This window comes from Typopeltis vanoorti, chromosome 10 (genome assembly GCF_054136105.1).
Source record: "Typopeltis vanoorti isolate ZY-2024b chromosome 10, IOZ_Tvanoo_1.0, whole genome shotgun sequence".
NCBI lineage: Eukaryota > Metazoa > Arthropoda > Arachnida > Uropygi > Thelyphonidae > Typopeltis > Typopeltis vanoorti.
The window spans coordinates 121,237,612-121,264,724 of record NC_143558.1 but is presented as its reverse complement, the minus strand read 5'-3'; the positions used below and the strand labels follow the sequence as shown (position 1 = coordinate 121,264,724).

The 27,113-nt window shown below is 35.4% G+C and overlaps 1 protein-coding gene across 5 annotated transcripts in view; it reads left to right on the top strand.

Annotated features, from left to right (window-relative positions):
- Positions 1–27,113, top strand: part of Vps16B (Vacuolar protein sorting 16B) — a 289,159-nt gene that overhangs the window by 70,249 nt on the left and 191,797 nt on the right. For all 5 annotated transcript variants that reach the window (XM_090399626.1, XM_090399624.1, XM_090399627.1 and 2 more), the window contains exons 7-8: positions 14,994–15,086; positions 25,643–25,779. In XM_090399626.1, the coding sequence (XP_090255752.1) occupies positions 14,994–15,086; positions 25,643–25,779 (230 nt within the window). The remainder of the gene's footprint in view (positions 1–14,993; positions 15,087–25,642; positions 25,780–27,113) is intronic.

The following is a 27,113-nucleotide window of genomic DNA, read 5'->3' as shown; positions in this document are numbered from 1 at the left end:
TGCCATGCAGTGCAACTTATCTATATCAGCAAAGGGGGGGATCCTGGTAGTCTGGCACTACTTTGACCTCTGCTTCATCAAGACAGGCAGCCTTAGATTGTCCAGCCAGGATCAGTCAGCTAGTGGGCTTGCCTGCAAGAGTCAGTGGTGTTGCAGAAAGTCTCCTACTCCATCATCCAGGGATATGACCCTGAACACTACATCAGCATAACCCTGGCATTGCACTTCTGAGTGCATTTATTTCTTGCAGTTAGTGGGCATCCATATGTGGCTCTGTTGTGCTAGGGGAGCTCTGGCACTGAGCAAAAATCCCTTGAGTGTAAATCCTTCACTCTGAATTTTTTCCAGGAGCCCTCACAAGGCCCCAACCAAGTACTCATACTATAGATGCATCATTTGATAACAGACATAAGAAACAAACACACCTGAAGCCAATACCATTCATTGTACTAGTATTTCTCATCATTCATACTTCAGGAGAAAAGCCTTAGGAAAAATATCACCCTTCTTCATTCAAAAGAGTTTAGAAGGACTAGCAGGTTCTCCAAAAACAGTTAAATGATGTTCTGGTAATATCCTTTTGAAACATCATATCAGCAACATTCTGAAAAACTACTGAGAGTGCACCATACGTGGGTGGAAAGCCAGTCATAGTAACACCTCATAAAACATTCAACTCTTCTAGAGAAGTGATATCAGAATAGGATCTCCTTAATGTTCTTGATATGTTCAGATATGAAAGATCCAGCATTGACAGATATGAGGTACATTCTCATACATAGAGATGCTTGCCTGGTCCTGACCAGGATATATTATCCTTAAGTTTGATATACCTAAACCTCCAACATTTAAAAAAGCAGAGTATCTCAACTTCCCTGTTAGGGTGTACATACTTTTTCCTTTGAGATGCTTTAAATATTAGAAATATGGAATGCCCAAATGGTCAATCATGGCTCTACTACCTATGCTCAGTGTGGCAGCAAAAAACATGATAATAAATCTTGTTCTGCCACGATAGCTAAAATATGTTAACAGTCAGGAAGATCATTCAACCTACTCCCATGCATTTCAATGATGGAAGGATGAAAAAGAAATACAGAAGATTAAAACAGAACAAAATATATCAGGATGCAAAAAAGGAAGCTAGCCACCACCACACTTGTCCTGAAATCCTCTTATGCTGAGGTGACAGTTAAGAAAATATCAACAGCAACTCAGTCTTGTATGTTTATTCCACCATCTGATAGTTTCACTATATTTGAACTTTATGATCCTAAATGCTTCTTTGTTGAATACATCAATCACATGACCTACAGTCTCACTCTAGAAACTCCTAAAATGATCCCATTTTGAGGGGAACCTACTTTTCAAAAAACTTATGTCAAGGATATAACTGAAAGATAAACCACCAGACAACCTCACAGAAAAAAATGAATACTTCAGTATATATGAGGGACGTCCAAAAAGTAAGTTCCGATGGGCTATCAGAGAAACAAAAATATACTTACAAAAAAACTTTATTGGAAATTAAAGTAGACATCTTTCACTACTTTTCTATATAATTTCTGCCATTGTTCAGGCAATTATCATAACAGGGCACCAAGAGTTGTATACTTTCGTCATAGAAGGTTGCTGCCTGTGATGCAAACAACGTATTGACTGCTTCTTTGACCTCATCGTCATCGTCTTGAAACCACTGGCCACCAAGGAACAGGTGAAAGCCGGCCTTGTGTGGGTGGGTGGGTGTTATCGTGAATCAAAACAATGCCCCTGGTAAGCATGCCAGGTCATTTATTCTGGATCACACGACACAGTTTCTTAAAGGTTTGGCAGTACGTACTCGCATTGATTGTGGAGCCTTGACCCAAGACCTGCAAAATTCCTTGTCTGTCCCAAAACACAGTGCACATAATTTTCCGAGTGGGAACTGTTGTCTTCAATTTCGTCTTGACTGGTGATGAGGTGTGCCTAAAATTCCATGGACTGTTGTTTGGATTCAGGGGTTGTGTGCAACACCAAAGCCTTGTCCACGGTGACGAGTCTGCTCAGGAAAGCATCGCCATCCTCATGGTAGCGTGTCAAGAGTTCCAATGCACTGCCCAGCCGATTCACTTTGTGTTGTTCTGTAAGCAACTTCGGCACCAAGTATGCACATCATTTCCGATAATTCAGTTTCTCCGACATAGACTTCTGGAAATTGCAGCAAGATTGACATCATAGTGAATTGGCCGGGCAGTTCATTCAACTGTGAATACATCAAATCGTCAGTCACTAAAGATGGTCGCCCACTCTGTTCATCATTGTGCACACCTGTCCTTGCTTCATTAAAAAGTCTTGCCCATATTCATACCATTGAATCACTCATTGCATGTTCTCCATAAACCTCAATAATTTGCTGATGAATTTCAGCTGCTTTAACATTTTCCTTGCATTCAAGAAACAGATAACTGACCTAATTTCACATTCTGCCAGCTATTCACTTTTCTTAGACATTATAAACACATGCAAAGAAGCATACACTGTGAAAATGTCTGAAAATGGCACCAGTGCCTTGCTAAAGAATCAACAAACTCAGCACACATGCTCACCATTGCAATCACAGCACTGCAGTGAAAATATTTAAAAACTGAACTAACTTTCTGGAAGTCCCTTGTACTTTCAGTATATACATATGATCCTAATCCATCAGATGATGTACTGAATGTTTTTCCAGATGAAGAGATCAACACCGATTGTCCATACTCCCCAAAATCAGTTGACAAATATCATCATCATGTATCATCATCATGCTTTTCAAGGATTTAGACCTAGAATAGCCTGTTCTGGCCTTTGAAGTCATCATTGAATCTCTTTAGTGGATGTCCAGGTTTTCTTTTTCCTAATAGTTTGTAATTTAATACGTTTTGGTAATCTTTCTGTTTTCATTCTTTCAATGTGTTCCATCCATTTGTGTTTATATTTTTTTATTTTTTCTAGTACTGATTCCTGGTTTAATTCTTTCATAATTTCTTAATTTCTTTTGTGATCAAATAGAGTATATTTTGCTGTTTTTCTCATAAACTTTATTTCCGCTGTTATTAATCTGTTTATATTTTTGTTTTATTGTCAGATTTTACTTCCATACAATAGGACTGGTAGTGCTAATTTATTGTATGCTTTTAATCTAGTTTGTTTTTGAACTAGATTAGGTTTAAATATTTCGCAATTTTTAGGTTTATATCTTTTTCATTTTATGTAATCATTCATCCGAGGTAGTTAAATCTTGTTATCTATTATTATTTTAGTTCTTATTGGATCTTGTCCTTTAAAGGCCATAATTTTTTATTTTTCTATTGATATTATCATTCCATAATTTTTGGCTATTTCATTTAAATTTAAAATATCTTTCTGTAAGTTATCTTCAGAATTTGTAATTATTATTTGATCATAAGAAAAAAAGGAGAGTGTTTAAGTTTATAGTAGGAGAAAGTTTAATAATACCTTGATGGAAATCTTTATTCCATTTTATTATTATTTCATTTAAGAGTTGTTGAAAGGGAACATCCCTGTCAGGCTCCTTGATTTATCTCTCTCTTGGATATGATAGTTTAATTTAATCTTATTTGTATTTGATTATTTTCATATATACTTATAACTTTTAGAATATTAAAAGAAAGACAAATATTTGGTATTTGTCTTTCTTTTAACTTTACCTATAATACTTCTTTTGACTTTATCATGCTTTTTCAAAGTCACTAAATGTAATATGTGTTTCTAAATTGTGTTCTTTTATTTTCTCTATTATTAATTTTAGGCAAAAGATGAGTGTCTATACATGATCATCCTTTTCTAAATACATTTCGTTCTTCTAAAATAAGGCCTTCAGAATATTTTTAGCTTGTTATTTAAAATTCTGCTATATAACAGGAATTTAGAATACTTATACCTCTATAATTTTTAGGGTCATCTCTACTATTTTTTTTTTTTAAATAATGATTACTATTTCTTTTTTCCATGCTTTTGGTAGGTTACTTGTTGAAAAGATTTTATTTAAAAATAGTAAGAGTCTTTCTTTAAACCTTATTCCTGCATATTTATATAATTTTGAACCTAACTTATCTTCTCCAGGTGATTTTCCATTTCTTGTTTCTTTCAGGCTGATTTCTAATTTTTCCTTTAGTTATATCCTTTTCATTTTCATTAAATGTTTGCCAGTTATCTTTTTTAAAATATTTATCTGTCTACAATTCTATAATTTTGAAATTCCTCTAATTTCAGTTCTGTGTTCAATGTTAAACTTTCTCCAGTATCTGTACTTAAATGTTTCAACTTCTTATGTACAATGGGTCTTATTTCATATAAATCATGTTTTAAACTAGAAACAAATTTGTTCAATGATTCTCTATCTTTTTCTGACTTCTCTTTTAGGTATGGCTCTTATTGTTTTTATACTTTATTTCATCTTCTAATCTTTTTTTCTGCTTAACCATTTATGGTATTCTTTTTTTTTTTTTTTTTTTTTTGATTGTATTATCCCATATCTTCAGTTTTTTCTTTTTGTTGAGTTTTTTGGTCTTTCCTAAGCTTTCATTTTCTGCTGTATTTAGTATCGTTTTTATATTAAGCCATTCTATTTCTTCATTTTGTTTTATTTTATCTAAATATTGGTTAATTCTTTGTTCATGTAGCCATTGTATATTTACGTAATTTAATAATCTAGTTTTATAAAAGAAAATGTTGTAAATTTTCTTTCTGTTCTTGTTATTTGTAGCCCTTTAGGTGGTAATTTTAATTTTATTTTAACAAAGAAGTGGTCACTACTTATTTGATATCCTGCATGGACTCTAACATCCATAGAAAACGTTCATGTCTTTTCATTTAAGATAAAGTAATCTAGTATTGATTTCCATCCTCTTGCTGCCTAAGTATATTTGTGTATATCTTTATATTTATAGAAAGAATTCATTATGTTAAAATTATTATAAACTATAAAGTCGATCAGTTTTTTACCATTCCTGTTTAGAGTATGTTCACCATATATTCCTATATTATTAATTTTTGTGTTTCCAATTCTTGCATTTAAGTCTTCTGCTAATATTATATAATCATCTTTATTTATTTTATTATATATATTTCATAATTTATTATAAAATTCAATATTATCATCTTATCTTCTTCTGCATATAAACCAATTATTTTTAAATAACATTATCTATTTTTATTCTAGCTTCTATTATTCATTCATTTCATAATTTATAATATTTTAACTATTTTGAAAGGGAAGTATGAATCCAAATCATAACACCTGCTTGTGCCCTTTGATCTCTGTTGACTCCACTATATATTACATTAAAATTTTTAATTTTCATGGTCCCTTTTAATTTCTTTTTTGTTTCAGTGATTACTGCTATTTGAAAATTTCTTTCATTTAATTTTTGATCTAATTCTATTTCTTTATATGCTTTTATATGCTATTTCTCTTACGTTCCAGTTTATTATATGTATTATATTTTGTCATTTCCATTTTCATTTTACCTTTCCATTCCTGGGTCATTTTCCATAGATTCATTTTGAATACCTTTCTCTATTGGTTTAGAAATAAATTGGTGTTCTCCATGTCAGGGTACTAGCCTGCCAGTGGATAGTCCAGTGGTAGTGCTGCAACCATAAGGCTTATGAACTTGCATTTCTTCCAAATTTAAACCCATAAGAGGAATAGGGTATACTGAAGAGGAAAGAGTACATTTTAGAGGGGGTCATAAATATATTCCAGAAATGGAAAGACCCTATAGCCCTTGAGTACTATATTAGCATAAGGATCATAAAATAAGAAGAGTTGGCCGATAAGGCCTTATAGGAAAGATTAAAGTAAGTGGTTCTTCCTCAAAGTAGAGGAGGAAGAAGTGAATATATTCAGCTAGGAGACCGTGGGACTGCCATTTCCCTTACAATAAAGATGATTGACCCTTATGGCCCTGTTGGTCCACGAGTCCTTATTCGATATATTCACACCACCCCACCATATCTGGTGGGCTTCCCCTATCTGCCACCTAGGAGATGTACTCTCTAGAGGTTACAGGATCCCCTGAAAGAGTTGATAAATATAAATCTGATAAAGGTAAGCCCCCAACCTCTCAGAAATTGGACATCTACAAAATCAAAACAATAGGAATGTTTTTACATTGGAACTGTCGTGGGTTTTGCCAAAATATCAATGATATCAAGATTCTACTGTAGAAGCACAAGCCTTTCCATTCCTGTCTACAGAAAACATATTTAAAACCCAATGAGGATCCCACCTTACCTAATTTCACTGTTATTTGTAAGGACAGAACTGGAAATGGTCTTGCTCATGGTGGAATAGCTATCTGTGGAAAGTCATACTTCCAACAGGTCCAGCTTACTACTCCTCTCTAGAAGCAGCAGCAATTGGCCTATCTGTAGAGTTGCTTATTACGTTATGTTCCATTTATTTACCACTAGGTTCTGAGTGAAATGAAATTGATCTTGATAACCTTATCTTGCAAATGCCAAAATACTTTTATGAGTGACTTTCATGGGTACAGCACTCTGTGGGATAGTTTCAACACAAATGGATGAGGTTTTATCATTGAGAGAATGCTTGATAATAATGACCTCTCCCTTCTGATAATAGACGCAATACCTTCTTTCATATGCCTACCTTTTTGTATTCTGCAGTAGACCTTACAATCTGCTACCCTGTTATTTTTCCACTGCTCATGTGGGATGTCAAAGCCAACATATATGGAATGGATCATTTTCCTGTTATTTGAACTGTCCTCACAGAAACCATGTTCTCCTATCCAAATGAAAAATGGACCACACTGACTGGAATTTCCCATTTTTCCAAATTTAATGCTGAAGCAGTTAGTCAAACATGTATCAACAAAGCAGTGAAGTATGTAACAGATTGTATTGTTCAGGCTACAAGAGTTGCAATTCCAAAAAAAAACTTAATTTCCACCGTGTCTAAAGCCTTGGTGGAAGCCTGAGTACCAACCAGCCAAAAGAGATCAGAACAGATCATGGGATATATTTCATAGATATCCTACGGCATTATATCTCATTGCTTCAAATGTGCTCTGGCCAAAGTATGGTATGTTAGATGTCAGGTCAAAAGTAATCTTGGATCCAATTTACTTCCTCTGTTAATCAGAAAAGTGCAAAAATTGTATGGGGATAAAATCCAGAAAATGAAAAGTAGATATAAAAAATTTTGCTAGAATCTCAGCAACAGCTAGAGTCATACAATCAACATTCATTAAGGAAGAACTGAAAAGAGCACTGTTCCAGTATCATCCCAATGCAGTATGGCCCGATGACATCCATTACAAGATAAGAAGTATATCTGTATTCTTGGCATAAGTCAGTTGTTGTTGCAATCCAAAAAAGCAAATAATTATTGATCCATTGTTCTAACTAGTTGTCTTTGTAAGATATTGAAGAAAAATGGTAAATACCAGGCTTCATTGGTACTTAGAAAGCAGTGAACTTTTTTCCAACACATACACAAGCATTGTGGCTTTTGTGAACACGATTCAATGTTGGACATTTGGTCCATTTAGAAACATGTATAAGAGACACTTTCCTGAAACAAGAACATCTGGTTTCACTCTCTTCTTTGACAAGGAAAAAAAGCTCATGACACAGCTTGGATATATTAAAAGAACTCTTTAGTATTGGTCTCAGCCTTCCTGTTTTTATTACTGTCACTTGGAAGACTTTCTGTTCAACTAAGTCTTCCAAGTGGGAATTGTTATCTCAGCCATATAACATCTTCCTCCCACAGTAGGCAATGTTGATGACTTCACATTTTACTGTCACCCTTGCAACATGAGAATAATTGAAAGACAACTTCAATAAGCAATTGATCGTGTCTGTATGTATATGCTCGTATATGTACGTGTGTGAGGGGGAAGTATATATTTTTATTTACTTCTCTCCCTCACACATCCTGAGTGGGTATAACTCTTAAATTCAAAATAAAAAGGAAACACTGTAAATAAACTCCTAAATCTAGCTTGCGCACAGGTACATATCCCTTCTCACACATAACTTAACCTCTTCAATAATCTTAATAACTCATTAACCAAAATAAAAATCTGTAATCTACAAAAAAAAATACACACACACATATACAGGGTGATTATAATTAAAGTTCATATTTCAAAAGGCTGTAACTGGGAAGTGGAACGATTTAATATTTAGCATGATGGTGTGTGTGCAGCAATGGAATTTTATTTTGCACAAACCCAATGTTAGTTCTAAAAGTTAACACTAGGTAATACGCGGTGCTGCAATACAGTAGTAGGTAATTCAAAATGGCACAGAATGTAGGGTACATACGACATCATGTTGAAATCGCAAGTTCAACCACAGAAAGTAGAGGTTCACTCGAAATGCTGTGGATATGGCATGTAGTGCTGGTCTTGACGTCCACTAAGTTGGCTATGTGTCCACGATAGACAGCCTCTTTCAGATGTCCCCACAGCTAAAAGTGACGGGTTTCAGATCCAGACAGCATGCTGGCCATGTTGTACAAAAATGGCTGCTGATGATTCTATATATATTCAGTAAAATATGTCTGAAGCAACCGATTGACAGTAGTGGTGATGTGAGGAGGGGCACCATCCTGCAGAAAAACTGTGGAATCCAGACACTGACACTGTTAGGCATCTTTTGGAATCACCTGATTGGCTGAAAGAGATGCATGCTGTTGGCCATTAACAGTGCAGGTAACGAGACCAGCAGAACCGAGCTCCTCGAAAAAGAAAGGTGCGATAATGAATTTTACTGTAAACTCCACCAAATGGTGACCTTCAGGGAATGAAGCAGAATCTATCATACAACACATGGATTTGCAGCTGCACAAATTCTGCAGTTGTGATTACACAGCACAGTGTATTCACTAGATGCAAGTGAGCTTCATCAGTCCAGGAACTATTCCATGGCCAATCGTGGTCCAGTTTAGTCCGAGCAAGAAACTGCAGGGCAAATATTTCTCATGTGCTTCTGCCAGGATTAAGCAATTGCTGAATGTGGGAAATCTTGTAAGGATAACAATGCAGAATTTGCTGTATGACTTAGTGACCATGCTTATGGGTTTGTCTAAAGACCATGCAATGCATCGTGCCCTGCTACTTCCTACGACATTTGCCATCCTTTCTTCCTCTGATGTTGTGGCTACTTCCTCCACTGTCTGCCATTGACGGACTTCTGTTCTCTGCCAGGTTTGGCATCTAAGAAATCTGTTGAAATTTCCAAATCATTTTGCTTAAACCATTTGCAGTTATAGGATTTGTGACATTTTGCTTTAACATGTTGTTTGCTCGCAGGCAATGAACTGATGCATTCCACAGCTCTACCTACTTTATAGAAGCTTCTTTCAAAGCATACATTATTGGGGATATTTTCATGAATGGTATAATCGCAGCATTTCACTATATGCCATGAGTATCATACATAATTTACATGTATTGCAGCGCCATGTATCGCCCTCGTGGCAACTTTTAGAACTAATGTCGGTTTTTATTATTATTATTATTATTTAGACCTCCAAGGAGTCAAAAGACTCTTCGCCAGAGGTCCTTCCTAGGAAACACAAAGTCTGTCATACCATTCCTTAAACTCATTGACCATTCTTGCTCTCACCACTCTATCAGGCAATGCATTCCGCAGTTCAACCACCCTCCATGCAAAGAAACCATTCCTCACTGTCTTGCTCATAGTTTCCTTTCATAGCTTCCAGGGACGGCCCCGTGTCATCACTCCTTCCCGCTGTTCAACCAAGTGAAAGAACTCCCCAGTGTCACCCGTGTAACCACCTCTTAACAGTTTAAAAGTCTCAATCATATATACCCTCCTTCTTCTATTCACCAAACTCTGCAGTTCACATTCCTTCAGACGATCCTCATAACTAACATTGTATACAGTCCTGAAACTGTCTTTGTTATCTTCCTCTGAACTCTTTCCACAGTTAATTTATCCCCTTGAAATTCTGGGGACCAAATCTGAGAACAATAGTCTAAGTGTGGTCTGATCAGGGTCTTATACGACGGAATGATAACTCTTTTATCTCTGCAGGTGAGCTTCCTCTCATTATTGCAGCAATCCTCTGTGTTACCTTCACCACCTTTGCAATGTGTCCTTTGAATTTCAGGTTTCTATCAATCTTTAACCCCCAGATCTCTTGTCTTCCCTACTTCCCCCAGTATAACTCCTCCCATAGAGTATGCAGCGTCCCAAATCTCAAGACCTTACATTTTGCTGCATTAAACCGACATCCCCCATTCATTCATTTACCCATCTATCTAGCTTATTCAAATCCTCTTGCATGACTACCACATCTGCACTATTACTAATAACCCTTCCCAGCTTCACATCATCTGCAAACAACTGAATATCCTCCTGCAATCCATTGACAATGGCATTGATATAAAGGTTAAACAATATAGGTCCCAATACTGAGACCTGTACCCACTTGTAACCCTCTGCCTCCTTGAAACTGCCCCACCATACACAACTCTCTGATATCTATCAGACATCCAATCCTGGATCCAGTTGACCAACCTGACATCCAAACCCATGTGCTGCAACTTAAATATCAGCTAATCATGTGGCACCCTGTCAAATGCCTTTGCTAAATCCAAGAAAATGGCAGTATATGCCTTTCCCTCATCTACTGCTCTTGTAACTTTATTATAAAAGGCTAGCGTATTACTAAAACAAGAGTGCCCCCTCACAAACCCATGTTGACTCTCACAGATAACGTTACTCTCATCTGCCCAATGTTGTATACAGTCCCTAACTAATTTCTCTAAGATCTTAACAACCACCAATAACACACAAACTGACCTATAATTAGACACTTCCAGTCTGCTACTGCCCTTATGCAATGGCTCTATTTTACCTTCCTTCCATTCCCTGGGCACCTTTCCTGTAGCCAGACTTTCATTGAAAAGCCAGGTCAAAGGAGCTGTCAGTTCCTTAGCACATTTTCTCTCAAAACTAGTGGTGAAATCCAGTCCCACAACTTTTTTCTCTCAAAACTAGTGGTGAAATCCAGTCCCACAACTTTACTGACATCCAGAGTACTCATTATTTGGAACACACCCTCCTCCTGCATCTTTAGACCTCGAACCTGCCCCATACCTCTAGTATTAAAATTTACTCCTCCAGGATGAAATATACCAATGAAGTGTTCATTAAACAATTCCACTATGTCCTCTGCATCAGTCACTCTATTCCCATTTTTATCCCACAATGTCATTCTTCCACAATCAGTTCTCCTCCTATTGGCCACATAGCTAAAAAAATTCCCTAGGATTTTCTTTGGATCTTAGGGCCAATCTCTTCTCATATTCCAGTTTCACCTTCCTTACCATACTAGTCACTCTCCTGGCCTGTGTCTTATATTCTTCATGCATCTGTTCTTCACCTGTCTCCTTATATCTCTTCCATAGCCTCTTTTTCAAATGCGGCTCCTGTTTAATATTGTTTGTCATCCACTTTACACCTAAATTGTGTCCTCTTCTTCACTTGTGGAATACAGCTTACTAAGAAAAGTACTCTCTATATGACAGCAACATGAGTGAAAAACTCTTGCATCTTAAAATCACAAAACACTGAAGAAAATATATCTTATCTTTATCAAAGACACTTCTATAACTCCACTCTCTATATGAAAGTAGCAGCAAGCTCCACTGAATACATTACTAAAGCCTATATCATCATTTTAGTATGATTTAACTTTCTATTTGAAAGGCTCAACATTCCCCATAAAACATTATCACGGTTTTAACACTTCAGAACAAATCTACCTTCTACATGAAAGCTTCTGAAGAAATAACCAAGGCTATACCTGCTGTTAGAAATCACTTATCAGGCCGAGAATCCTAAATAAAACGAACTTTACTGGGCCTATTCTATATGAACTGGAAATCGATTAAGTTCCTTTTATCTTCGAGTGAAATAAATGCTATATGAATTAATGACTACAAAAACTTCACTTATCTATCAAAGATATCTATTCTCAGTCTTCCATTCCTAACTTCTTATTTCTGTACAGTCTTAATTAAAGATACAGAAACTCTACAGTTTCCTCCTGCTGTGTTTCTTTCCTTTTCCCCTGAACAGCTGAACTCTTAACAATGTCCGTTAACATTCTTTTTTCTTATGCACATGCTTGGAAATGCAACTGAGAAATTTCCACATAAGTTCACTATCATGCACTGTCATTGCTGCTTTCAGCATTGGGCTTGAAATGGAGTTCCTTCTTCGCAGTGCAGAAAAGTTTATTCAATTATAATTTCACAATGAAATAGCCAGAATTTGTAATAGTTCTTCATTTCTCAATCCTTTATGCACTGAGGCATGCAATGTGAATTAATAGTAGCTTTTGCTGTCCTCATCACTAACATTTTGTTAACAGCGTTTGTTTATATACAAGCGGCACCAACATTATAAAACTTTTGTCAGATTATACAAAATTATAACTAACCATTAATATCTAATTTAAACAAATTTATTTCACATCTAAGCAAGACTTCTGTAGCCAAAGATAAGAATAACATTGAAAAATGCCTTGCTCATGACATACAAATATAAAAAATAATTTCCTTATGATTAACTTCTAACTTTCATTCATTTATATATTTTAAACTTGAATTTTAATACAGATGTCCTACATCTTCATGGGCTTTTAGTAATGGATTCAGGTTTTCAGCAGAAAAAAGTGTCTGTTTACACTTCTGATGAAAATGTATTTTTCAACAAGATCCTCATTTAAGAATGGGACAAAGTATTATTCCAGTAGCACCAGAGGTCAAGTTTTTGAGACTCATCTTTGAGAGAAAACTTACATTCTTTACACATGTTTGTCAACTTATGGGAAAATGCAAATGCCCATTGAATATACTAACTATCCTCTACAGAATAGGGTGCAGATTGATTTTCCTTGCCTTTATCGTGCACTTGTATGGTCGAAGCTTGATTATAGATCCCAAGTTTACTACAGTACAAAAGAGAGCATGCTCCATTAGTTATATGCTAATAGCTACTGGTGCTTTTCAGGCATCACCCATTCAAAATCTGTGTTGAAGCAAAAACCAACTCTCACTTAGATGAAAACAATTGTTTCTTAATTATGCCTCAAAAATATTCTCTTCTATAGCATCTTACATGGACTGGTATCTTTTCTCTGTGTTGAAAAGCTCAATGTGACACGTCCAACTGCCATTCATCTCTTTTGTATGCATATTAACCTCCCTACAAGCCGAAATGGATGAATTAGTGAGGCCAAATTGCAATTCTTATCCATGTTATTCACATAGGTGTTACAGTTCATAGATGAACTGTAACACCTGGGGGGTTAAAGAGATTATGCAAGCTTTTGGCATGCATATTGACAACATTGCCTGCACCAAACATAATAGCATTCCTCCATTGGGGATTTGCATTCTATCATCTATTTACATGCAGTTATTTAATACACACAGAGCAGAAAACTCTGATTTCCTTCCCATCTATAATCATGGTTCAAAATCTGAGACTTCTGTTGGCTGTGCTGCTGTATTTCCTGACTATCATATCAAATCAGATACCTGTTGATTGCAGTAATTATACAGCAGAGTTGCATGCTGTTCAGCTTGCACTTTTGCATATATAAGAAAACTGAAAGCGTTTAATTTATACACATTCGTTGAGTTTTTTTCGGGCAAACTCTTCTCCTGTGTGCAATCTACAAGTGTTTGTGAAATTCTACAACTGTTGTACAAAATAAAGATTCTTAATTTTGATGTTCAATAGTGCTGGATTCCCAGCAGCTGATACTTTTTTTGACATACAGTTTGTCAGTTCTGTATACAGACTGTAGGCAGTTTGTAGGTTCTCAGCTAATTACCCAGTAACAGTCATCATTGTAGGAGGAACTGACAGATAATTACCATGAAGGGGGATTCTTTGATGTTTATCTGCCAGTAAGCGAAACTCTAAGAACTAGGACTAAGATCTATGAGTTTCATACCGAAAAACTTGGCAAATCCAAGTGTAAGTAACCACTTGGTAGTACAACACCAAGGCAACTCGTATCAAAGGTGGAGCAAGCTCCCTCACTATCCTTGATATTTTCTCATAATGTAAAAACACAGCCCCTAGAGGATGTAATACTGTAATTACATTATGAGGAGAGGTCACTACCCAGACCGGCTTCAACCTTTTTGTCTCATCAGTGAGTAGGTAGACCTGGAAGGTATCAAGGTTTAAGTGAAAAGAACTTACATACCTTCACTATACGAATGCCTTAAAGGTGTGCCTGTATATTATAATATAGAATAAAAGCCAAAAGGCTATTTTTGTGGCAACCTTAATAGTAATGAAGGGGGTTCTTTGATGTTTATCTGCCAGTAAGTACTACCAAGTAGTTACTTACACTTGGATTTGCTGATAGTTTTTCGGTATGAAACTCATAGATCTTAGTCCTAGTTCTTAGAGTTTTGCTTACTGGCAGATAAACATCAAAGAACCCCCTTCAGTACTATTAAGGTTGCCAGAAAAATAGCCTTTTGGCTTTTATTCTATGTTATGATATACAGGCACACCTTTAAGGCATTCATATAGTGAAGATATGTAAGTTCTTTTCACTTAAACCATGTTATCTTCCAGGTCTGCCTACTCACTAATGAGACCTCAAAAAAAGTTGAAACCGGTCTGGGTAATGACCTCTCCTCATAATGTAATTACAGTATTACATCCCCTAGGGGCTGTGTTTTTACATTATGAGAGAGGGGCTCTGGTATTGCTCTATATGATTGCATATTGGTAATAACCTAAACTTTTTGTCACATGAATAAGCAAAGCTCTTTCATAGTAGTATATATATTCTTTTATCTGATATATGATGGTAAAAGTACTCTTTGATTCTGGATTATAACATTTACATTTTGGAACATTTAAAAAAAATTCTGAAATTTTAATTGCTTTATTTTTTTAATTAGGATTATTATTTGGAACAATACAAAGCCAAAGATGATAAAATAGCTTTGCTTTGTGAAGCCATTAAATCCTGTGATGGAAATGCAATTACAGCTGTGAGTATATAAATTTGTGGAATTTTTGTTGTTTTTAATTCATTTTTGGGCTACTTGGCAAAATGCATAAGCACCTGTCAACTCTCACTATAGCAGATCATTATAACAAATCCACACACCATACCAGCCTTGAAATGTTCCAACTAAATTCCCATAGGCACAATGCTTACTAAAAGTAACACAGTGTAGCACATTGTCTACTATAACAAACTATTTCTGTGGTTATCCCTACAAATTTGCTAGAGTAAGAGTCGATTGTATTCAATTCATCTTGTACATCCTTCCATCCTTATGTACACAAGTTATTTCAGAACTCTAGCTAAATAGATTTTACTGGAATTTGATGTTTGAAATTTATACAAATGTTGGACCATTTAAATTTTTTATTTCAAATTGTAAAAATAAAGATATGGAATAAAATCAATGGAAAATTAAACAGGAATTCTGATGAAAAAGTTAATGGAAAATTGATATGAGAGAGAAAAATGGAAAGAACATTTGCATCAGAAATATAAAGCTTAAACTAGTAAAGTGACTAAATATGAGGGCGGTCTGAAAAAGTTCTTGGCCTGACAATGAAAAAACGAATTTATAATTTCAAAATTATTTTTATTTTTCAACATAATCTCCCTTAAGACTAACACATTTATTCCAGTGATGCTCCAGCGCCATTATCCTATCCACGTAGTGGTTCTCAGTAAGATCTGCAAAATATCCCTCTACAGCTGCAATCACCTCTTGATTCAAAGAAAAACATTGACCAGTGAGGAAGAGTTTTAGTTTTGGGAAGAGATAGACGTCAGAGGGAGCCAAATCTGGGGAATCGGATGGATGTTCCAACAATTCATAGTGCAGATCCCTTAATTTTCCCATTGCCAAAACACCTTTTTGGGTGGGTGCATTGTCCTGATGAAAGATGATTTTTTTCTTCTGCAAACCGAGTCTTTGATCAGGAATTTTTTCATCTAGTCTGGTTAAAAGATCGGAATAATATTCCCTGGTTATTGTTTTACCCTTTTCAAGATAATTAATAAACAAAATACCTTTAGCATCCCAAAAAACCAAAGCCATGACCTTTTCTGCTGATGGAACTGACTTTGTCTTCTTTGGCGCTGAACAACTGGCTTCTGTCCACTGTTTTAACTGCTGTTTGGATTCTGGTGTGTAATGTTGAATCCAAGTCTCATCCATAGTAATAAATTGACTCACAAAATCAGTTTTATTCTTGTTAAAACCCTCCAAGCACTGTTCAGAGATTTTCATGCAAGTGCACTTTTGATCTGCTGTGAGCAAGCGAGGCACCCATCTTGCGCAAAGCTTTTTCATTTGCAATTCTTCATGCAAAATATACCTTGCACATTCTTTTGAAATGCCTGTAGTCTCAGCAGTTTCATGCACTTTGACTCGATGGTCATCCATACCATACTGTGCACTTGAGCAATGATTTCTAGGTGTTGTTACACTTTTTGACGTCCTTCACATGGATCCTCTTCAAGGCTGGTATGGCCACGTGTAAACTCGGCTTACTTAATTGCCCAAAACAAAGCAGAAGAGTGCCCATAAACTTGAATGAATTTTGATTGAATTTTTTTGCCGTTAAACTTTGTTTTATAAAGAATTTTATAACTGCATGATACTCAATTTTATCCATTTCAAGGGATACAGACAACACTTTTGTTTCAGACAGCTGTATAAAACAAACTACTTGATAGAATGACTTGCAATTTCACATGGCATATGACAGATGTACCAACTTAGAAAAATAAATAAATCGTGTCAACAGTGTTGCCATCTATGGTCAAGGCCAAGAACTTTTCAGACCACCCTCGTATATTAAAGAGTGAAAATTTTGAACATAGAGAAGATAGCACTACACTCCAAGGAAAACCACAAGAATTTCTTTCATTGTGTGGCTAGAAGGAAATTTGCTTTACCAGGATGAAATCCCTTAATAAGATAATCATTAAATTAGTTCTATTATGTCAACCACATTGGTCACCTGTTATCTAGCAAGATCATTCACCTGCAATTGACCATACTAGATAACAGGTGACCAATGTGGTTGACATAATAGAACTAATTTAATGATCATCTTATTAAGGGATTTCATCCTGGTACAGCTTCACACACACACAGAGTTGAGTAGATAAAGGTAATGTCATGTATGGAAGTCACCAGGATTTATTAAACACTTGTTTCAGCAGTCTAGTTGTCTTTTATGGTAAAGCAACAAGAATGGTTGAACAGAGAAATTCATGTTCTGTAATTTTTCTTTAGTTTTCAATTGTAATTGGCTCTCTGATAAATATCAGAGTTGTTCATGGGGAAGCAGTTTAAGACGTTCATGCTGGCAGCTTTCCACCTGTGTTGCTCTGATCGTGGGAACTCTCTTTCCATTTGTACGTCCATTCGACATTAGACTGGTGCATTTTCACACAGTTCATATGAATATTAGTTGCAACTTTTTAGTAGAATTTTATATGTGAAATTAGCATTTATGAACTGTCTTAATGATATCGAAATCTCTCTAATGCAATTCGAACTGATTCAACTTTATAGGTGTGTGTGTGTGTGTGTGTGTGTGTGTGTGCACGCACGCACGCACGCACGCATCTTTATTTGCTTTACATAGAATGTTTGCTTTTAGCAACTGAACAATTTGAAAGAGGATGTTAGGACAAATGTATTTAGTTAGATACTGTGTTTAGTGCTACTATAAAATTTGTGTGCCTGTATGTAGCATAATGTTTGTGGGAGGGGATGTGTTTTTTCACTATGTATGATCATTTTGATCCATTTGTTTCTAATTACACTAATTGTCGTTAAAAAGTTCATAGACTGTAAATGTCTCTGTACTGTATTTAGTGATACAATAGAACTTATTTTGTTTGCTTCTTCAGCCTAGTCTCTGTTGAAGATGATGTTTTTTTTACACTATAGTAACATTTTCATTCCAGTCATTGGAAAGAATAGACGTAGTGAATAAAGCATTTATTCTGGAATAAAAAAGGAAACCTATGTATTATAAGAAGTATACTGCCCCTGTTGATCTCCATTAAAATAAAAATAAAAAAACTTCCTATGAAAGGTCTATTATTGATAAAACAGCTGCCAACAAAAAGAAAAAACTTATGTGATGAAGGCAGGATTCATGAAATGGTGGATAATTTCAATAATGATCTACACACCTACCTCACCTAGTGGCAGGTTTTGACAACAATCTGCCATTTGCCCCATTCTGCTATAAGCATCAGTTGTCAAATTTTATCCTCTGAAGTGAGCACATGCACAATCTGTTCATCAGATTAGTAACAAAGTGACAATAAAAGAGCTCGAAGAACGATGTGTGTGTGTGTGTGTGAAATTTTGCTGCAAATTTGGTAAAAATTTTACGGACACGTTTCAATTGCTTAGCTAAGCATATGGGGAGGACTGTATGAACCGAACACAGTGTTTTGAGTGGTTTAAGCATCGAAGATCAAGGTGATAATAAATTTAGTTTAATCCTTTATCCAAGTGTGAGCAAACAAAGTTTGCGCCTGAAAGTATCTTCAGGACTAGGGTAAGGTGGTACAACACCGTGTGTTGTTTATCAAAGTGTGAGCAAACAAAGTTTGCGCCTGAAAGTATCTTCAGGACTAGGGTAAGGTGGTACAACACCGTGTGTTGTACCACCTTACCCTAGTCCTGAAGATACTTTCAGGCGCAAACTTTGTTTGCTCACACTTGGATAAAGGATTAAACTAAATTTATTATACTCTAACCAAGTGAAAAATAAACTTTCAAGATCAAGGTGATGTTGGTTGCATTTTCTGATTGGAAAGGCATTGTCCATTATGAATTTGTACCACATGGTCAGATGATAAACAGAGAGTTGTACCAAGAAGTTTTAGCACATTTGAGGGCTACTGTGTGCAGGAAGAAGCCTGAATTGGTGGAAAAACCTGGCTTCGATGTTGCACCATGATAATGGGCTGCTCACATGTTGCTCCTCATCCGTAGTTATATTGCAAAACATCAGACATCCGTTGTGGCCCATCCACCCTATTCTCCGGACTTAGCCCCAGCAGACTTTTTCCTGTTTCCCAAACTTAAAACCACTTTGAAAGGATGTTGTTTCCAAACCATAGAGGAGATTCAGGAAAATGCAATAAGAGAACTGCACAGCATCACAGAAAGTCGTTCCAAGAAGCATTCCAATGGAAGAAATGTTGGGAACAGTGTGTCACTAGTAGAGGGGACTACTTTGAAGGGGATAGTGCTTAAAATGTAAAATGAGTGATACAGTCTTTATAGCAAAAGACTGTATTGCTGTGTAATGTTTAAACACGCCTTGTATATTACTATGTAAAAATTGTATACTTGATCATCAGTGAATAAAAGAAAATTCTTAGAAAACAAACTGAATAAAACATAAATACATATACATAACAAGCACAACAAATTATATAATATGATTTGCTGTTCCATCAACCCACATGTTCCTACCCCACCTAGATGAAACACGTGATCAACATTATTAGCTCATTGAATAATCCCCTCTCTATAGTTATTTAATGAGCTACCAGTGTATACAGCACTGTTTATTATTGGTAGTTACATTTTGCAAATAAATCTTTCACTCTCTCCTCATAGGTGTTTTTTTTTTTTTAAATTATGCCCATCATAAATACACACATATAATATATCACAAATGTAAATTATTATTATTTCATTTGTTAGTAATGAAAGTATTTGATTTGTATTCACACCATTCTCTCTTTTGCCCATATATTTCCTATCTCACATGGCTCCATTAATAAAGAAATTATAGACCAATGAGTATATCAGGAGTTGTGGTAAAAATAATGAAAAAATTGGTCAAAAAGAGAGTTCAAGAATAAGTGGATAAGAATATGATACTCTAGAAAATAAGGGGATAAACATCCTTTGTTGTTTTATAGCCAGTAAGCGAAACTAAAGATCGATAACTATGATCTATAAGTTTCATGCCGAAAAACTATCGGCGAAGGCAATTCAAAGTAAAGGTGGAGCAAGCTCCCTCCCTATTCTTGATATTTTCTCATAATGTAAAACACAGCTCCTAGGAGATGTAATACTGTCATTACATTATGAGGAGAGGTCACTACCCAGACTGGTTTGAACCGGTCTGGGTAGTGACCTCTGCAGAGAAAAATAGAAGAAAGCTAAGCTGTGTGCAAAAGTAGCTAAAAAAAAATCTTTAGATTTAGATAAACTTTAGGTGACTGTAAAGAACAGATGTGAAGCAAATGAGATTAGGAGCATGAGAGTTAAGGAAATGATAAAAGAGGAGCGAATAGAAGAACCAGGAGAGGTGGGGGAGAATGAGAGGAAGGTGAGACAATGCAGGAACCAGCAACAATTTGGGAGAACAAGGAGAGAAAGTGTCAGAAATGTGAGAGAGTGAGGAATGTAGGCGAGCAAGGAAGGAACAGAGCTATAAGAGGTGTGATGGATGGAGATTCAATGATTCATGAAGTGCAAAATGGAATGTCAGAAGAATGTTTGCCTGGAGGAACAATAGACAGTGTGACTGTTGCAATTAAGTGAGATGTTTGTGATGGTGTGTATGAATGCTTGAGAGACAGTGTTCTGGGTAGTGAGAGATCTGAGGTTCATGCTTGAGCTTCTTGCTCAATATACTGTACAATAGCAGAAGAAGCTGCACAAACATGAAGCTGCTGCTTCTGCTGTTGTACAGCAGAATACTGAGAGAGAATGAAGATAGTGAATGTGTTACCCAAGTATGATAATTCAGAGCAAGGAGAAGTGTGTCAAGAATGAATGGTATGATAACCAGAATGTGTGTTTTTTAAAAATAGACCCTTGAATTATGTGAATGCCTGAAGTGCATTTGAAGACAGAAAAAACTATGCGAGAGACAACTTGCATTTGAATAAGGAAGAAGGCATCTGACATAGGCGGATGTCTCACACTTGGAGATTAATTTCACCTTCCCCTTAAAGACAATCACAAACATTTGTGCCCACAGCAGGATTCAAACTCATGACCTGTTCATTATCAGATCATGAACTTACAAACAATACAAAGCACTGATGATAAAGATGACCTGCATGATAAGGAAGGTAAAGTCAGATTAGGAGAAGAAATTAGCTGAGCAGGCCATAATGGAAATAGTATATAGTACTATACATTATTTTCCTATATGGAAAATAGTTCTTCTCCATACATTCCATATGCAGTATTTTTTTTTTTTAATTAATACTTGTCTCTTGTTTATTTTTGCAGTTCATGACCTTAATGCATTGTAGGCATGTGCCACTATATCATGTATGTGGTAGCTCATGCATTTTCATTGTTGAGTCTTCAGGTCTCTCTTCTACTTATTTAATTTGAAAGTCAAATTGTCCTTGACACTTGGACAGAAATTCTGTGCCATATAAATCAAATTATGTAAATATTAAATCTGTAGTGGTGATACAGTAATGAATTGGCTGTAGTGAATTGTTATTTCACATAAAAGTTTTTTTGATTGTTTGATTAAAAAAAAAATATATATATATATATATATTCATTTACATTGAAAAGCCTTCTTGAGTACCTTCAAGAATGCTCTGACAAGCATTTCAGAATATTTCCCTTCTAAAAAAGAAACTTCAGCATAATGACTTTAAAGAGAATATGAAAGCTTCCTATTAAGTCCACATTAGTCATTGGACAGAAGGAGCTAAAGGAATGTTTACATAGTACTCAGTCTGATTAAAAAGATCAAGATATCTGTCATTCCAACTCGCACTCTAATATGAAAGACATTAGTATGGAGTTGGTCCATCCTTTGCTGCTCTGAGAACCTTTAGTTTTCTGGAAAGGCTTTCCACTAGATTTTAGTACATTGCTGCTTCCAGAAAAAATCCCTTCCATTCTTTCAGAAGAGCATTAGTGACGTCAGTTACTGATATTAGGTGATACAGCCTGTCTTGTAATTGGTATTCCAATTCATCCCATAGATGTTTGATATGGCTGGGATTAGAGCTCTGCACAGACCAGTCAAGTTTTTCAACATCCATTTAATCAAGCCATTGCTGCACAGACCTTGCTTTGTAGACAGGGCATTGTCATTGATACAGGAGAGGACATTTGCTGAACTGTTGCCATAAAGTTGGAAGCACAGAATTGTCTAGAATGTCATTATAGGCTTTGATGTTAAGATTGACTGGAACAAGGGCCTAGCTCAAACTTTGAAAATCTATAACATGATGCTTCCTTTATCAAACTTCGGTTGGCACAACACATTCGGGCAGGTAGCATTCTCCTGGCATCTTCCAAACCCATATTCATCCATTCAGACTGCTACATGGTGAAGCATGATTCATCACTCCAGATAATACATTTCCACTTCTCCAGAGTCCAAGGGTGGTGACCTTTATGCTACTCTACCCAATGCTTGGCATTGTCCTTGCTGATGTTAGTTGTGTGTGTATGGAAAATGTGGATTTCCATGTTTTTTAGCTCTCAACAGATATAGTTCTGGCATTGCTTGTAAGAACTTTTCAGAACTCAATAGTAAGTGTTTCAACCAAGAACTGAAAATTTTTTTTTTTGTGCATGCACTTCAGCCCTTGTTAGTCCCACTCTATTTTAAGTGGCCTACCAATTTGCAGTTGTGCTGTTGTTGCTCTTATGTGTTTCTACTTCACAATAACATCACTTACAGTTGAGCAGGGCTGCTTCCAAAGAGCAAAAATTTCCCAAACTGAGCTGTTGCAAAGGTGGCATAATATGAGCTGCTCAAAGCAGCTCTATGGCATAAGAATCTACAGGGATAGGATGTTAGCATTGGAGAGATGGAGCCCATTGCTAGTCCTTCCTTCTATTCAAAATATCTTCCTGTATCTCCTTCAACTTTAACTGCTGACTTACAGCTTGTAGTGTTTTAAATAGCTTTTCTTTTGGCTCTTATGTGCCTTTTCCAAATCTATAAAACTTAAATACAGATACTTGTTATATTCTCATGAAAATCTGACCTTGATATTTGTCCTGAACCCAGCTTGTTCTTCAATTTTTCCTAAACAATATTTCTTAGCCTTTTTTTTTTTTTTTTTTTTTTTTTTTTTTTTTTTAAGTATGCTTACATAAATCTTTCCAGGAACAGCTAGTAGCAATATTCCACTGGGTGCTATGAGAACTATGCTCCAGTTGGAATTTGATTCTCTGACCAGGCCTTCTGAATTATGTAGCGTAGCCACTATAAAACTTTTATACCTCTATATTTGAGCATTTTAGTCAGTTTTCTACTTCAGCTGCTTTTCCACATTTCAGGTTTTGGATGGCTCTTTCTTCCTGAAGTATATTGATATATATATACCCTCTTGATACATATCAGTACTTCAGTGTTTTCTACTACTGTTCTGTCACTGCTTGCTTCATTTAGCAATCTTTCAGAGTAATGATTCCTTGCATATGGAATATATTCGGTTTTCATGTCACCTTTATCATCTCTGATTCCTTTTAAATTTGCTCCATTTCTGATTTTTTTTTTCCAACACCTCCAGAACTTCCATGACTTTTGTTTAGCTAGTTTTATACATTGCTTTGCTTTCTTACAATTTTCTCAGTATTTTCTTAGAGCACAGCACATGCTGACTTACATGATTTCGAGATACTTTCTTCTTTTCTTTGACTGGCTGTTTAACTTCCCGAGTCAGTGTTGCATGGAGTTGTGAATTTTCTATAATTGCACACATGCCCCTCTATCTGAATCAGCATTTTTTTCAGGGTCTGCTGCTGAATATGTATGTTTTTGGTTATTGTTTTCAAACGCTTTCATTTTTTCTTGAATAAAATTTATATAAGTCCACAGTTCACCTCTGAAAACTGTACGATTCTGATTCTTTTTAAAACTTTCTTATACATTTTCTTTTTCAATATGATATTCAATTTTATTCTGCTCAAAAGTAAATGGTCATCACTTCATATTCCAAATCCTCTGTATATTCTTGTGTTCTGAACTAATGTTGAATATTGCTATCATGTGAATTTGTACACATGTTTATGTAGGAATATGTGTTAATAATGACTAGTCCATATCTGAACAAACATCTAGCAAGTACCTACCATTATTATTAGCTTTGCTCTTTTCTCCAAATTTTCCCAAAACATTTCTCTGTCTGGCAGTCATTTTCTGCTTTGCTGTTTAGATCACTATCAAGGACTAGCTTTTCCTTTATCTTTGTGCCAGCTGCCTTCTCTAATGTCACAAATAATTTCTCCACTTCTTGCTTAGTTGAACTTTCTGTGGGACCACAGATATAAATAAGTTTCATTATCCCATTCTGATATCACTCTGCTTGATATTGTCTGTCATTCAAGAAGATTATCCTTGTGCTTAGTGTTGAATACTATAGCAACTCTTTCTTTTTTTTATCATTATTGTCTGAACATCTATTTGTTGCTTAGAAGAATCTCATCTGTTTGTTTGTTTTTTTTCTTCTTTGTTTTGGTAACACCGATTGTGTATACTTATCCAGATCTACACATTCTTCTACTAATTTCAATTCTTTTTCTCTTAATACTTTTTATGTTGCTAGTTCCAATTTTGAATGCTGCTGATGTTGAGTCAGAGTTTGTACCAGTAACTGCTTTTAGTTGTTCACCCTGGTTCCCCTGATGAAAACAGCAGGGGCCTTGTTTAACTAGACAACTCTCCAGTCAGCATGGAATTTTTCCATTATGTTACATTACCATGATTTTATTTTGTTATAAACCAATAAGAATACAGTTTGGTTCGCTAAGTCCAAAATTGCCAGCCCATCCTTGTGGCATTCATTATCCAGGCAAATACCTACTAACAGAGTGCACTACAAAAACGTAAGGATTGCACATTATATCAGAATCCCTGATTAGTTCTCAGCATTCTTTAAAAGGCTACATAGAAGTCTCTTCCCAGTCATCCAGCTTTGACCTTTAAGTGACCCTTTCCACTAATCTTCTCTCCTAATTTTCTATTTCCATTCTCTCTTCCTAAATTTGTTACTCTTCCACCAAATTTTCTTCTACTTCTCTGCTTTAAATATGCTTTTAAATGACTCAATAAATACATCAGAAAACCCAACAAATAAGGTAAGCTTTTTTTTTCCCCTGTGATGCACTGTACTTGTAAATTTAAATTGCAGTTAATATAATGGCAAAAGAGATTATCATCCTATGTGTTAAATTCTACTGTTTGGATAGGCACTCTCATTAGCATTGCTATTCTCAGATCTTGTAATAATGATCTAATTCACTACAACAATATTGCTATAATGAGAATATGTGTGAAATAATTTCAATCAGTTCTCAGCATTGCTATAGGGAATTCATTCATTATAGCAAGCTAACAAACTTTGGACCATCTGAGTTGTTATAATGTGTGTGTGTGTGTGTGTGTGTGTGTGTGTGTGTGTGTGTGTGTGTGTGTGTGTGTGTGTGTGTGTGTGTGTGAGTGAGTGAGTGAGTGAACGTGGCTTTTGTTGTTGTTGATTTAGATAGCTTTTCTCTGAATTTCATTGTTTTATTTTTTGTATCATACTGTTTAGGTGGTCGTGTTTCTGAAAAAGACTCTAAAACCTTCTATATTTAATCATGAGTTACTACAGAGACCAGAAGCAATTAATCACTATATTACATATCTCCAGCAACATAGAGATAATGCAGAACTGTTTAATGTCCTTTTGTAAGTAGTGATTGCATATTTTAGTGCCATATAGTTCAGAATTAATGATCACATAAAAAAGCAATATAGTGTGCATTATATATTAATTGATACATATATGTAGTATCAACTAAATTAACAATAGGCTTAGCATCACAAACAATACATTATTTTTTATAACTGATATAACACTTTATTGTTTTTCTTTTCTTTGTTCCCTTTTAATCACTTGCCCACACATGGCACTGGTGTGCTATAGTTGTTGCGCCCTGTCATGTATGTGGGGTTAATTATATGTATATATACAGTATATAAGTACAGTATGTGCCAAAAAAGAAAAGGTAATAACCACAGTTATTACCTTTTCTTTTCAACTTCATGAGTTTTGAAATATAATTTGTGAGTATGGCATAGGCATTGAAATTGACCAAGAAAAATTTACTTCAGAACTATCTTTCCATTTGCACAAACTTACCTATATGTTGAATCCAGTCCAAAACAGTGGATAGCTTTTACCAGTACTTCAAAATCTGAATCCTGTTAAGAAGTCATTTTGAAGGAAGTACTACATTTTTTCTGGTCTCCAAGTGCAAAGCAGCAGCAACATCTAAGTTGTTGTGATAGGCCCTTATACTTTTGTTTTGTTGTAATTGTTAAAAAAAAAAAAAAAAGTTTTTTTGTTTAGCTGAGACTGAATTCTCTACTGAAACAACACAATAAGTTGTTAATAATAAGTTGCCTCTTTTTCTCCAACTAGTTATTCATACACTCATATTATCAGTTAAAAAAATCACTCTTCATACTTGGAATCATGAAAAATTCATAAAAACTTAACATAGTCTCCATCTATGGGCTTGAATATTTGATGCATAAATGCAGGTTGAGTATTTATTATGGAGGACTTGAGCTACAGAGAAAGAGATTGGAAAGAGGAAAGATCACATAACTGTAAAGAAGTGGAACTTATTCACCTACTAAGAAATTATTTATTTTTAATCCAAACACAAATGGTACAACATTATTTACAACAAATTAGGATACATTACAAATGAGAACAGCTTAAATTTGGTAGGTGAATTACACAGGGACTAATAAGTAAAATATGAAGAAAAAATAAACTAGACATAAGTTATATACAATAAATATGGTCAGATGTTCCTCCAGTATTTTGCACAATCAGCTGCTCTTTCTATGCAAGATATAAGGTCCTCTTTTGTGCAAGGTGATTGAAGAAGGGGACAAGAAAGATTCAAAGTCTGTTGAGGCTTTTTCCAATTATTCCAGTCCAAGTGGGTGCCATGTGGAAGATGTTTTGGCTGCTGGAATACCAGTATTATTCTCCAGGTATAGTGCAA